The following is a 15,152-nucleotide window of genomic DNA, read 5'->3' on the forward strand; positions in this document are numbered from 1 at the left end:
AGAATCCCTATCGCCTACACAGGCTCAAACGCTCTTGGGGGAAAACGGGCACTGGAGAAAAGCTCTGGTTCCCTCTGATATCTTTCCCATCCTTTTGTTTGTAAAGAGATATTTAACAGTGCTCCTGGTGTTAGTGTTTTATGACACTTCCTTTCCTAAAATCCCCAGGATTCTTCTTACTATTATTTGGAGATCTTCCACCCCCCTCCCCCCGCAGCCCTCCACTGTTCAATATTATATTTCTATGACTATAGTTGTGGAGAAACATGTGGATATAAGAGCAAAACATATACAAAAGCTGAAAAGAAGCCCAAGGCAAACAAAAAACACAGTTTATTGTATTTGTAAACAATTCTTTTAAACCCCATTTTGTACAATGTGGTGGGGAGCAGGTTCAGTATGGTATCTTCCAATGCCTAGGGCTGAAGATAATAGGATAGCTGAGAAAGTTAGATAAGATTTTTAAAATCAAGGCTGCAGTTCTATGCACACTTGCCTAGGAAAAAGCCTCAGTGAATGCAGTGGGGTTTATTTTTGAATAAACTTGCATGAGAACAGGGTGTAAGTCAACTAAGACAGCACAATTAATTATTAACTATACTTTTGCTGGAAAAAATAAAAGTGGTAATTTCCAGAGGTTATTTTATTGTAACATATTTGGTCCAAGAGGGTATTTTGTTATGGCCAGTTTATCTTCATGTGAAACAGTAAGACCAACACAGTAAACATCAATACAATTCAAAGAAAGAGGGTAGGGGGTGGAGGAAAGTACTTTGGTGTCTTGTGTTTAAGAAAACTGATAAAAACATGGACATCAAAATAATATACAAAACCCCCCAAAGTATTAATTGTATTTTGAAAAGTGCTGGAAAATCTTTATGGTAATAGCGAAATAGAATTACACAACTAGACAAAGGAATGACGGCTAGGTTGGTTATCACAAGAATCTTTTTAATATCATCTGTGACAAGCAATATCCAAGATGCCAACTCTCAAGCGCCGTTATTTGGAAACCAAACAACTTTCAGCAACAACACATAGTAGACATATTGTAATTTTAATTAAATATGAAAACATGAGCCGTGTATATTATTTTTCCCTAAAAAAACACAGCAATTTCAAAAAAGTTTTATTGTAAAATATTTTCATGAAATGAGTGAACCAGCAATACATGCTCTCGCATGCCTCCCCCTCTAAAAATAAATGCAATAAAGAAATAGAGACAAGATGAAAAAGTTGACTTGTGATAGAGGAAGTAGGACTGAACTTCAGTATATATGGATGGGATGCAACATCGAACCCCATTTCCTATGTCTGACCAACAAGAATAAGGAAAAAAAATGCTGCACGCTTTTCGTGTAATACTTTTAAAAATTTTCTATTTAGGCTTCAATCTTGGAGAAAAATACTTTTTTTCTATAATAAAATACATTTGCTTAAATGTAGCTCCCCCCACCCCAGAAAATAATTTTATAAACCATCATTTTTCAGGGGTAAGAGAGACTGTTTCATTCCAACATCCTTCCCTTTGCCTCCCTCCCCCCACATGGAATCTGTTCTCTGAAGTGGCACAGAAAGGGGGTGGGGGAGGCAGATCAGAGCCCGCTTTGCAGACAGACAGAAAAGTGCACCAGGATGAAAGAGGGTAAGGGTGTGTGGTGGATAGACAGGTGATAGTTAAAGGTCACTTTCGCCATAGAGAGCTGTAGAGAAAGACATGTAGTCCAGGGCACCTGGTACAGAATCCAGCCCAGTGTAAGGTGCCATTCTAGCAATGCAATATTCAGCTTGATCGGGAGGCAGTTCCCGTCTTAATTCGTCCACAGTGATATAATTCTGCAAGAAAACACAGGGATTATCCTTTTTCAGTTTAACCGGATGCGACAGACAGTTGTATTAATATGCATGGCACTTGTCTGCTTGTCTGTATCACAGCTTGATTTGTTAAAATTTGCTTAAGCCCTCCTATGTCTACAGGGGTGCAGAATCTTTTATAATCTGTAGCACATAATCCATCAGCCACTGGGAGGCTACGTTCCTTGCCCATCAGGAAGATCACAATCAGAGGGAGGCCAACCTGGCCCTGTACAGCAATCAGAGAAGGGACTACTGGAGGTGCTTGTTTCCACATTCCTATGCTAGACAGACCATTTGTTAAAACTTTGAAGGTAACAACTGGTTCCTAAGTGATGCTTTTTTCCCTCCTCCTTTCCAAACCTGTTTCCTTTTATATCTTCTAGCTGGTGAGAGTGAAGGCAGGGACAGAATAGGTTTACACAATCAAACCAAGCCATGTAGGATTAAATAAGCCACTGTGGCTTGTTTGATAATGCAAACTGGCTCCTTATTAATACTTGTAAGGGATCCTTTACTGGCTGAGTGGATTAGAAATACTAGAGAGAAACAAATCACTGCAGCTGGATACTTTAAATATTTGACCTTCATTGCTTTAAGAACATGAAAAATACAGCTATGAAACTGATAGGAAAGCCATTGGGTTCCAGTTAATACTTCACATTGGATGGAGGTATCAAACTATATTGCTGTGTTTTTACCACATGTATCAAATAGATTATTTATTTATTTAGTTAGTTAGTTAGTTAGTTAGTAAACTTATATTCCGCCCCATTCGCCAAAGCCTCGGGGTGGCTTACAACCATAAATAAATATCATCAATACAATTAAATATAAAATTGGAGAAATCCTGGCCAAAGTTATTAAAATCAATAAATAATATTAACAATTAAAATAAAGTTTAAATAAAAAGGTCTTGGCCTGGCGCCGAAAAGCAAATAACGACAGTGCCAGGCAGACCTCTCTGGGGAGTGCATTCCACAGGTGGGGCGCCACCACAAAGAAGGCCCTCCTCCGGGTACTCACCCTCCTAATGTCCTTCACGGAGGGCTCCGGAGAAGGTCCCCTGCCACCAGTCTCAAGGGGTGGGAGGGCACGTATGGACATAAGCACTGCTTTAGGTTTTAGTTGCATCTATTTACCAACAGTGCAGTATAGTCAACTATATCGACCAATGAAGAACTTAAAATGTTCATATAGTGCATCGAAATGTTGAGAGTGCTTCACGTGCATTATCTAGTTCCATCCTTACAAGAGCTAAACTAAGTCAGGATTGTTATTCCCATATTGCAGAAAGGGCAACTGACACTGAAAAAAGTGTGACTTGCCAAAGACTACCTAGTGGGCAGATTCATACACTGTGCTAGCCCATCCTGGCAATAAGCCTCAGCTAGTTAACTGCTTTGAGAGCAAGCCACAGTGCAGACAGCAGACGCAGGTAGCTCAACTTCTCCCTGTTCTTCAGTCTTCCAGCCGTGTTTCCCTGATAAAAAGCACCCATTGTCCTTTCAAAACACCTTTTTGACAGGCAATGGGTGTTCTGACTGGGCAATGGGTTCCTGAAAAGAGGGTGAGAGGTACTCTTCCAAGCAGCTGGAGTCCCAGAAAAGAAGAGCCACTATGCATCACCTTGAGTCTTTCAGGGCAAAACAGAAAATTATGAGGCTTTTCCTGTGAAAGAGTATAAACCCCACCATCCTCCTCTTGTAAGTAAGCATCACTTGTACCTTTGCTTTCTCTAGACACCTCACCTTCTGACAAGTGTCAGGGCAAAGTAAACATGGAAAAAAACAATTTGGCTCATCTCTGGGCCAATGCTTGGGACAACACAGCAATCTACCATAGGCAAAACAAAGCCTAGAATAAATAATCATGGTTAAACTGGGCTGAGTTTGGACAAAATAACAACCAGCTGTGGCTACTTACCCAAACCAACTCAAAGAGTGTACAGTAGAGGCAAAATTCAAACCAGGGCTTTCTCAATTCAACACTTAGACTCTTCACCACTGTGCTGCATCAGCTCTCATGAATAATTCCATCCCCTTGCTCTGAAGGCTAAACCAATCCCTATAAGGATTTTTGCCACACTTTGCCCAATCTGACAGTGATTTGGAGGAGGGAGTAGGTGGATTGTCAGAATCTACAGCAGGTTTTGCAGGCCCTTGTAGCCATAGCATCAATGCAGCAATCGATGAACTCAATGTGTTTGAGATACCTGCCCAGACCTAGCCCTCGGCACTTTTGCCGCAACTGCTGAAGATGCCAGGAGCCTCTATGACAGCAGAATGGATGCATCGTATGTCACGGATGCATCACAAATAAAGGGATTCATAGGCAGGGCAAGTGCCAGTCTTGGATGCCTCTGCACATAAACATTTCACTCAGTTGTTCAGATTCACAGCAGTGTGAGTAGCCTTGCATTTATTTATTTATTTGACTCCTACCCCCACCTGTCTACCAGAGATGGCACATAAGGCCGTTCTTACCCATGAATACAGCAGGCACGGAGGCATTCAGGGCCTCCATTAGGGCTCCAGTTCCACCAAACATGCTTCCTGCTCCCCATCAAAGTAAGGGCGAGATATTGGCAGATGGAAGAAGTCTATATAAATCTGACTGCTAATACAAATGTTCAAATATTTAATTACTTCACAGAATTTGCTCTGTGGGGGTTCTGCAAGATTAGGGAGCCCCCACAGATTTGATTTGCCTGAATGACCACCATGATCTTGTAAAAACATTCCTAAAGCCACTTTCCTCTCTCTCTGTTTCCAACAACCTGAAATCAATGTTCTATTTTCTTCTAAGGCTGCATGCACCCCATTCAAGTCAACTCACTTTATCTCCAGCCAGGATCTTGAAGGAGGCCATGACTTGGTCAGCTGTATCAGTGTCTGCTGTTTCTCGGGACATGAAGTCAATGAAGGCCTGGAATGTCACTACTCCAATACGGTTGGGATCTACAATGCTCATGATTCGAGCAAACTCTGCTTCACCCTGGGCAGTAAGAGTAACATATCAATCCACTGGCAGCAGGAAAGGATCAAATATAATGTATTTACACCAGCAAACTATTCCCTAGGGCATTGTCATGAGCCAAGGTTCCTCTTTCAAACAGTCACCAGCCACAGACTGTTTTCCCTGCAAACCTTCTTTATTGCTCCTAAATACAAATCACACAGAACGGATCTCTGGGCATGCACAGAGCAGTTTGTTGAACCCATTCTTGTGTTTACCTCCAGGAACTCTCCTTATGAACATGCTGGGGCCCCATTCCCTCAGGAGGGGCTCTCTAAAGGCAAGCACACCTCCTCTCCACACATTACTACTCATTCAGTTGGGCCTCCCACCCCTGCTGATGACCGTTATGGTGTCTATAGGAGGTGGGGCTGGTCTGCATCTGAGAATTCCTCATCCTCCAAGGCCGCTCCCACTGGCTCAGCAAAGTGCGTGGCTCTGAGACAACCACTTCCACTTTCTGCATCTCAGAATCTTGACATAGCCCATCTTCCCCAATCTCACTGAAATGTGTTTTACTTTCTGATTCCAAATTGTCTGGAATACAGCCATCGGTCTCTGGGAAGGACTGTCCAAGACTGCCATCCTTCTTTCTCCCAACAAGCATCCTTCCCCAACCTAACACCCTCCAGATGTGTTGGATGACAACTCCTATCATTCCCACTGGCCTGCTGCTGGGCATGATAGGAGTTAAAAGCACAAGAATAAATTGGAATCACTGCAATGCCTCTGAAGGGAAGGGTGGGGACAGCAGCGTGTGGTGTAAGGAAGTCAAACCCCAAATGTTTGTCAGTGGTATTCTCAGCATTGTCCCCAAAACAGAGGCTGTCTCTGATCATGACAGGAGAGCCGTAAATGGAAGTCAAAGGCATCTATATTGCAGGTGCAGGTATTCTCAAGCATAGACCAATGCTGACACCATTCCTGCTATTTTGATCCTAATGGCTCAACCGTAAGGTTTTAGCAATTAATGCTCTTATAAAATAAATGTGAGCCGAAGCTGAAACCAAAAATGACCAGGGTGGGTTGTGGTAATGTATTGATTCCAAATACATTATTCCCCTCTGGCATCTCTCTTCCTGACCAAGAAAGTTGCAGACGTATGTACAAAGGTGCTTTGCTTCGCTTCGCTTTCACAGAACGATGCTTGTCACCAGGAGACAAAAATGACTGCAAGGAAGCAGAGAGTGGGCCAGTCCACTCAACACATCTTTCTGCTGTGAGTTAATTTATCTGCGACAACCTGCAGCACCATTATAAATATGCAACCCCCATGTAGGGGTAGCTGTGTGTTATCATGTTGTAGGAACCCTGCCAGCAGGGGTTATTTAAGGACTGAACAATTCTTGCATAACTCTAAAACATGTCATGAACCGGCTGAGCATGTGAAATTTAGCCCTCCTTCCCTCTCTTTCCACCTTCCAACAACTGTGTGTAGAACTCTCCAGAGCATTCTGTGACCTCACAGTAGCCAAGCAATGTCAGGTGTTGCCCTCTTCCCCTTTCTCCAACTTTCAATCCTCTCAGCAGATGCTCTACTCCATTATCTTCCCTCCTTCCTGCAGCTTCTTTTTTCTCCACTATCCTTATCTAGGCCTATGGCTGGCTGACCACATCTGTTGTTTTTGGCACTCCCAACTATCTTTTCTTTTTATCTAAATCATTCACAAGAAAGGGAAGGCATGCAAAGTTGGAGGAGGTGTGTTGCTCTTCCCTGCTGCGCCACTGAAAATATTCACAAGATGCTCATGGCTTTTGCATTAACACCAGACCTAGTTTCAGAATTAATATGGTGCTTATTTGTTTGATGTTTTTCTGATTTTGCAATGGGATTTTATTGCAAACAAATCCACCTGTTTTTATGGATTTGTGTAAGCTACCTTGACTGCCATTATTGGCAAAAATGAACACAATTAACTTTAAGAATTAAATCTGACAGTGTAAATGCTAGGAAAATGAAATATTCCTACAGTAGAATCACAGCCTTGAAAGGAAGTTGTATACATCGCACAGATTAGTAAAAAAAATGCCAAAAAGATGGACCATGGGAAAAGGCCATTGTATAGTTTTGTTTTATTAGCTAAATTATAAGGATAGTCATGTAGCTCCCCAGAGGAATTGATTCAGAAATCAATTCCTGTGTCTTCTTCCAAAATATACTTCACATCAAATGAATCCAATTTGTAAACATGTATGTCATTGATTCCCTTCCATGTACAACTGCAAAATAATGATTTTAAACTACACAGCTTTTAATGTGTGAAAATCATGGGGCTGATATAACTTTACCTTACTAGATGTATGCCTTTCCCTTTTTAAGGGCCTAATATACCACTGTAAATAGAAGTGATAGATAGATTACCATATTGTAACCAATGGAGATAAGGTAGGTGCGGAAATCTTCGCTATCCATCATGCCAGTCTTCTTCTACAAAGCGTAATTCAAGGATGGAGAAATAAAAGAGAGATAGATATGGAAAGCAGTCCAAGAAGAGATGAAATCATGGAAGATGTGACAAAGAATGAATTTGCATGAAAGAGGATCAGAAGGCAAGGGTATAGAACAATGAAACAAACATTTAAATGGTTTGAGAAAGAGATGGTTACATTTCACAGAAAGACGAAAACAAAAATATAGGCAAGAACAAAATGGTATGGAGATATAAAAAATTAAAAATGGATGAGGGAAACCAAGGCAGAAAGAGTTTAGGGAATTGGGCAAGTGGGATGTTCAACAGAGAACAAAATGTACAGATTTTAAAAAGCAAAAAGAAAGCAAAGAATGGGATTGTGATAAAACACACAATGGTACAAGGAAATATGTGCAACAAAATATAAGAATATTGACAACAGATGGATTGAAACAAAAAAGAGAGGGAAGAAATACATTATTTCCTTATCGTTCAATATCCAGGCGTTCCCCTCTAGCATTCTGTACCTGTGCATCGTTTCCAATATCGTAACCCAAGCTGATGAGGCAGGCTTTGAATTCCTCAGGGCCAAGTGTGCCGGAGTGGTCCTGGTTACGCAGTGAGCCAGGCAGCAGGACATGCAGTGCCAGTGGGGGAGTGGTGGTATGAGACGAGGGAAAGAACCAAAGGAGGAAATGGCAAGGGAAGGTGGAATAAAGTGAGGTGTACCATGCAGTGAATGAGGAAAGATATGGGGTGGGGAGTGGAGAATGCCATGCAGACAGAGACAGGGGATAAAAAGTGCACAAAGTTAGATATTACACTGACAACTCAGATTGTGCTAATGCTTTTAAAAAGGCACTTTTCTCACAAAACATGGCAAGGTCCAACCAAATGTTTGCAGATCAACTACTGCTAGCAGCGAGCTTTGAAAACCACATTCCTTCAGGCCCCCCTCCTCTAATAAGTCATTTATATATTCTTCAGTCAGTTTAGCATTGCCACATGGCTCAAATGGCAGAGACGCATTTGAAAAATCCTGCTACCAAAGCAAGAATAAAATCAATTGAGATTAAAATAAACTGCACTTTCTTGTGAAGCAATGGATTTGCAAGATGGCGTTGGATGTAGTTTATAAATAACCACATCTCAGTCACATGCAGTCATTTAAAGTCAAAAGTTTATATATGCAACAGAACTATAACTGCTGCTTGAAGCTCTCAACACTGAAAAGTATGCTGCCGCCTTTAACTTAGGGACACCCCCACAGACGCAATACAAGAGTAGTTTGTCCCTGGTCACTTCTAAATGGCAAAAAAGGGCAAAAATGCATAGTGAATATAAGCTACATTAAAATGCAGGTGAGACAGAAGGCTCAGCACAGCACACTTAAAAGTTGCACACTGTTAGCTCCTGAACTGAATTCAGTTTGTACAGCCAGTCCGGGTCGCCAGTTCTTTTCCCTTGAATGGTAGCTGAATACAGTATCATGAGTGGCTTGAGCTGGGGGCTGTTCCATGTAAAGTAGAAGCGCAGAATCTCAGAACCAAATCTGGCCCTCAGGAGTTTGCCAAGTGGCCACACCCCTTTTGCCTTTAGTCCCACCCCTATTTACTTTTGGTCCGGGTATTACTAATTCCACCCTTACCCTGTCAAAGTGATTGAAGGAGGCACGGAATTCATTCATCTGTTCCTGGCTGATTCCTTTGGCATCTCGGGTCAGAATCTGGTTTTCTACTTCATTGATAGTTCTAGCAATAGTTGTGAGGAGCTGCTCCCAACCCACTCGGATGTGCTGAAGGAGAAAAGGGAAGATGTTTTTTCAGGCACCTAAAGCTGAGATGTAGCATTTGAAGTCTAATTCAAATTCAGTCCAAGTAATTCTATATTTGAAATATATTACAAGTTACATTAAATATATTACAAGTTACAAGCAGAGGGCATAGCTCTCAGCTTTTTTTACACACAGGTAAGCACAGGGTTAATGCACTTGAAACATGCTCTCTGGAAGAGACCTTTGTGAATACCCTGAACTGACCAGAAGACCAACAAGTAGGCCCCGGATCAAATCAAGCCAGAGTTTTCTTTAGAAGAAAAAATGACAAAACTGAGACTTTTGTACTTTGGGGATATCATAAGAAGGCAAGACTCTTTGAAGAAGACAATCATACTAGGGAAAGTCAAAAGCAGCAGAAGAAAAGACCAAATATGAGATGGATTGACCCCATCAAGGACTGAATTTGGAAGAGCTGAAGGGCTGTCATTGATAAGACATTTTGGAAGGCTTTCATTCAAAGGTTCCCATAAGTTGGAGACAACTTGATGGCACATATCGACAAAAGCACGGGGTCACCTAATCCAGACAGGAACTATAACCTTTGGGGAAAAAAGGTGTAATTCTCCCTTCACACTAGTAAATCCATCCTACCCCCAGCTAGCAATTAGAGGCTGTGAAAAAAACAACCATCCCTCCCTCCCATTGGGGTCTTTTGGGGGCTTTGTGGCTGGGGGCAATTTGTATGTATGAGGAAGGATTACATCTCCCTTTCCATGGCTGAGGTACTGATCTATACTGGGGGCACTCTTACTTTAGAGTAATAACAAGCAAGACTATGAGTTTGAAGTAACGTCAGCCTGTTCCTTCAACAGTGAAAATAAGCAACTGTTTCTATAAAAAAAGGCCTCTTGTTAAGGACTTAATGGCCAGCACAGCCTCTCTACTGCATGGCCACAAGAGCATGGCCTCCACAGGCTGGTCTGTGACTCTCTGTAGGCTTTTGCCTCAGGCGTTTATCCCATAAAGCATTGGGCATGCCACATCAAATCCAAATGGTGTTCCCCCTTAACAACAGCCAAGACTTAATTTTCATCTCGGTTGCAAAGTATGGGCCTCAGGCTAAGAGGGATCATTCTCAAACTTGGTAGCAGAACACTGACAAGGTGCTCTGGCTGGGCGTCCCACTGGCCTGCACTACAGCAGAGGTGAGAAGTGCTACATGTGAATATCTGTACACCATGGCACAGCAAGCCAGTGTTGCGGATTTGTCACCCTTCTACAAGTGTTGATCAAGAGCAGGGTTGAATGGCATGAGAAAGCTCCTGGTAGCCAAAGTTTGGTGCTAGCCCTTCGTTCGCATGACGTGCTGCATTCCCACAGACTTCCCAATGCCTTTACCTCCATGGTATAGTTGGTGTGCTTATTGTCAAAGATGAGTGCCTCCTGAATCTGCTGGTGATCTCCCTCTAGCTGATCAATCTTTGGCTTGTAGTTGACGATGCTCTTCTCATACTGCCGCAGGTGATTGAGCTGGTCCTCCAGAGTCCCGTGCATCTCTATGGAGATGCGGCCAATCTCCTACATGAGCCCAAAGGAAATGGGCAGATGAGTGACAAGTTCCAACATGCACACTATTTGCCTGCAAGTGTTTCCTAAATGGGCTAAAATGCTTTAACCACAGGCCTTGTAATCCCGAGAGAACAGAGCCCTGCTTGGAGGCTATTCAGAGGAGCAGTAAACAGAGCTTGGTTAGACTCTTGTTGTTGGCATAAATCCCTCTAGCTCCACTGAGTTAAATATTTTAACAACAGCTGAAGGCACGTCTCGCTGTGTTAGCTTCCAGAACATATTTTTGTTTCCTTTTTAGTACAATTGATTCCATCATCCAAATTAGGGCTGAATTCAGTGAGTACACATTACAGAACTGGTAAACCTGGTACCACCTGAATTAGCTGCATATTTTTTGAAACCTGTCTACACCATGATTAGCAGAGTCTCCTCTTGTACGCACCCACACTGAAGATGCACTTCAAAAACAGACTCCGAGGCACAGCTGCCTTTGCATCATGAGCATGTGTGGTGTGCAGCTGCAGCTAGTTTTTTTTAAAGTCAATCTGCAGTTCATTCAAATGGAATATATATTGAACATGTACACTCTAAAAATGTAAAGCACAAAGGGGTTGTAAGACACATGTCAATAATCCTCAGTCACACTTCTCAAACACACACCAGGGATCTAAGCAACATGCAGCCAATCACAAGCATGCATTCCTGCACCCACAGATGCAGACTTGCCACTCCCTACCTAGAAACCATTGAATTCTAAATTTATCCATTTAAAATTTCCACAGTGGGTGGCTGTCGTCACACAAAACACAATTTTAATTGTTTTATTTTTGTTGGTGGTGCAGTGGCAAAGTCCCAAGTTGACATCATTTTGGTCTGAATCGGGTCTTAAAATTGGATAATAGCAGAGCCAAAAGCACCTGCACCTGAATGTCTGATGCTAGGTTATATGGTAGATACTAAGATGTGAAGATTAAGAATTAATTGCAACAGTCATTCAATTGCAGCAAAAAGATATCTAACCAAAATATAGCAGGAGATTGTTGTCCAAGCCATTACAAATTATTAGGAACATTATGGAATGTAGCCATAATTGATGAGACTAACACATAATTCAGGATGAATGGACCCTGCTGTCAACTCCTGATAACAATGGATGCTGATCCACTACAGAGAACAGAGCCGCCCTTCATGGGTCAATTAACCCCTGAAGAGCTGTGCTGCATGCTGATTGCCATTATGAATATGCATTTACAGTGTATCTCGTTATTAAATATGATACATCTTATGCACATGGATGTGGCCAACAGGGATTAACTCGAATAAGCCATGGTCTGTTGGAAGGTTATGTAAGAGTTCTTTAATCCTCGTATAATCCCAGTCAGGGATTGCATATTCATGAAGGTAACGGGGCACACTGTAGCGCCTTGAGGGTTAATTAACCCACAAGAGTCTTATATCAGTGTCTAATATCACCTTGGCTTCAGTACAGATGGGAAAGCTATACTGATGGTGTACACATTAGTCAACTTTTTTCAGATGCACTCCATTAACTCTGTGACAATATTTTATTATAAGAAGTCTCAAGGAAGTGGTGCTTCAAAATGGAATTTAGCCAAAATCAAATATAAATTGGGTCAAGTTTGAGGTGCTGGCAACAGAGTATCTCAAACAAAATATGAATGCAGCACCTACCAACTTTATGGAAAGAGAATGAAAGAGAGAGGTTAAACAACAGGGGTACTTCCAGACTAGAGTGGCCTTTCCATTCCCACCTTCTGCTGAGACATTCCTCTTGTGTTGTAAGCTGGAAGTGAGACCACAGCAGCAATTCCATCTTGCACCCGATAAAGCACTTCATCTTCACACAGGAAGAGTTGTGCTGGTCCAGTCAGCCCAAAGCCCATCTAGCTGGCGCTCTGTGTCCACAGCAACTAACCAGCTGTCTATGGGAAGCCCTCCAACAGGACACGTGCAAGAGAGCCCTCCCGCTCATGCTCCCCAGCAACTCTTCTGAAGGGGCATGCTGCCAAGATAACATACAGCCTCTGTGACTAGTAGCTACAGATAGCCTTATTCTTCATGAATCTCTCTAATCCTCAATTAAAGCTTTTCTTTCCACAGTCCGGTCCAGGATGATGCCAGCTCTCTCATGCTCCCCACCCCCTTTTCCTTTCCCGATGCACTTGTTGGAGGTGACAGTTTAGGGACTGCATTGTTTATTCAGCAATTCAGCAGTAAATACCTAGTGCAGAAGCAGTCCAGGATTCCCCTCTTTTTTGCTTTTGCATGTACTCTTTCACTGTTTTTTGGATGCATGAAACAACAATGCATAATAGGAGACCCTTCCATGGAAAAACATCAACTCCTGTATCAACAAGACTTTACCTCCATCTTGGTTTGGATCCAGGGCCCGATTACATTGGCTTGAGCTCCAAACTGCTTGCGGAGTCTCTCATTGTGCTGCTGGCGTGCGTGTTCTTCCATCAGGGCCTGATCCCTCCTGGGAACAAGCTGTCTCACCTTTGGCAAAAAGACAGAAGCACCAGCAATGTTAAGCATTAACAAGCACAATGCATTCTGTAGCTGGTGAAGCAGTTTTATACATAGTTAATTGAAAATGAAATCTGGCACTCTTCTGCACAAGCATCCACTACAACTGGATTTTTCACCTGAACTGGATTGAAATCCATAAAGACTAATCAAACCTGTACATTTATTAGCCAATGAGGCAACACTAGAAAATTCAACAGGTCAAACGAAGGTATGATTTAATTTTTATTTAATTTAATTAAAACATTTATATTCCGTCCTTTGCAGCAGCCTCAGATGATGGATCACACAGATGGGATCCAAACAACTCTGTACTTGAAGAACTTATTTTTGCTCTGCAGGAGCTCTAGTGACATGATTTGCCAGGCCTCTTAATAAATACTTCTGGTTTACATAGGACAAGAATAAAATTAAACACAGAATTAGATTTATCATCTATACCGTCCTTCCCCAAGCTGGTGCACTCCAGGTGTGTTGGATGCTGTGTGGGGAATGCTGAGAATCGTCCAACATATCTGGAAGGCAGGTATGTTAAGGAAGGCTACTCTGTACTGTGGATTGCTTGGCTGAGAATAATTGGCAAACATGCCTCCAAGAGAATTTGCACAGTGGCTACAATCCTGTGTTTCCTTCAGAGGAAGGCCTACTGAACTTAGCAAGCTTTGCTGCTGAGTAAACACGCATGGGATCGAGCTGCTAAGAGCTTGCCAGAAAGCCAAAATGTCCTTACGTCTTCCCACCTACAGGAATAATCAGGAAAGCAACTCACATGGTCCCATTTGCCGTTGATTTCCTGTGGTGTGATGGTGGTGTAGGGGTTGGTTCCTGCCATATTGACATGATAGGTCTGCACTATTTTGGACACTTCGTTGTGGATTCCCAGGATGGCCTGTCGCTCCTTGTCAGCATCTGGCAGGGTGGCTTTGAACTGTTCGTGGGCTGTGGTCAGTCCCTGAGTGAAGGAGAGTAAGTCAAAAAGAAAGGTGACCCTTTTGGCAATGATGTATCAGAAAGACCAGGATAGTATGAAAATGCTGTGCCTGAAGCAGAAAAGTAGAGCAACTTAAGGAGTGCACTGTATGGCATGGAAAGAGCTGCTTCCATAGGCTGGAATTTTAGAGCTTTGTGCAGCTGGGCTAGGGCAGTGGAAATTGAACTGAGCAGCAAAGGCAGCTTTCTAGAAATCACTGTTGCAGAACCTGCTAGAAACATTTTAAGACAAGACTGCAAACCCTTTTTAAAAACATTCCTGGAGACTGGCTTTTATGTCAGTTAAGGGTGAGGATGAAGAATGCATTCGTTTTGAAATAGTGATGGAGATTTCTCCGTTTAAACCAAACGCGCACAACTGCTCATGTGATGAAAGTAATCCTACCATATATTCATCCTAGGAAAATTTTATTTATTTATTTAAAACATTTCTATGCCGCCCCCATCACAACAAAGCCTCGGGGCGGCTCACAAAAATACATAAAAACATACCTAAATAATAATATAATAATTTAAAAGAAAAAAAAACATTTAAAAACCCCTGGTGCATTCTCGGCTAACTTTAAAATCCTAATTAATTCAATAATTTAGCAATTCAAATAAGTTTTAAATAAAAAGGTCTTAGCCTGGCGCCGAAAAACAAACAACGAGGGCGCCAGGCAGACCTCTCTGGGGAGCGCATTCCATAGATGGGGCGCCACTGCAGAGAAAGCCCTCCTCTGGGTACTCACCCTCCTAATATCATTCACGGAGGGTTCCCGGAGAAGGGCATCCGTTGCTGATCTCAAGGGGCGGGAGGGCATATATGGGCGCAAGCGTTCCTTTAGATATCCAGGTCCCAAGTCATTTAGGGCTTTATAGGTCATAACCAAAACCTTGAATTGGGCCCGGACTTCAATCGGAAGCCAGTGGAGCTGACGGAGAACTGGGGTTATATGAGAACAACGCCCAGTCCCCGTCAGCAACCTGGCAGCTCTATTCTG

General features: G+C 42.5%; 1 protein-coding gene across 6 annotated transcripts in view; it reads right to left on the minus strand.

The window, feature by feature from the left end:
- Positions 1 to 315: 315 nt before the first annotated feature.
- Positions 316 to 15,152, minus strand: part of ACTN1 (actinin alpha 1) — a 112,336-nt gene continuing 97,499 nt past the window's right edge. For 2 of the 6 annotated variants that reach the window (XM_044436932.1, XM_044436931.1), the window contains exons 15-21: positions 13,949 to 14,131; positions 13,015 to 13,149; positions 10,459 to 10,638; positions 8,932 to 9,078; positions 7,235 to 7,300; positions 4,693 to 4,851; positions 316 to 1,836 (exon numbers count right to left, since the gene is read on the minus strand). In XM_044436932.1, the coding sequence (XP_044292867.1) occupies positions 1,678 to 1,836; positions 4,693 to 4,851; positions 7,235 to 7,300; positions 8,932 to 9,078; positions 10,459 to 10,638; positions 13,015 to 13,149; positions 13,949 to 14,131 (1,029 nt within the window). In that variant the 3' untranslated portion in view covers positions 316 to 1,677. Of the gene's footprint in view, positions 1,837 to 4,692; positions 4,852 to 7,234; positions 7,301 to 7,810; positions 7,892 to 8,931; positions 9,079 to 10,458; positions 10,639 to 13,014; positions 13,150 to 13,948; positions 14,132 to 15,152 lie in introns of all 6 variants that reach the window. The other 4 variants (XM_044436930.1, XM_044436929.1, XM_044436934.1 and 1 more) reach the window with 3 other exon arrangements.

The sequence above is a fragment of the Varanus komodoensis genome, unplaced genomic scaffold, assembly GCF_004798865.1.
Source record: "Varanus komodoensis strain SLA01 unplaced genomic scaffold, ASM479886v1 scaffold3, whole genome shotgun sequence".
Classification (NCBI taxonomy): Eukaryota; Metazoa; Chordata; class Lepidosauria; order Squamata; family Varanidae; genus Varanus; species Varanus komodoensis.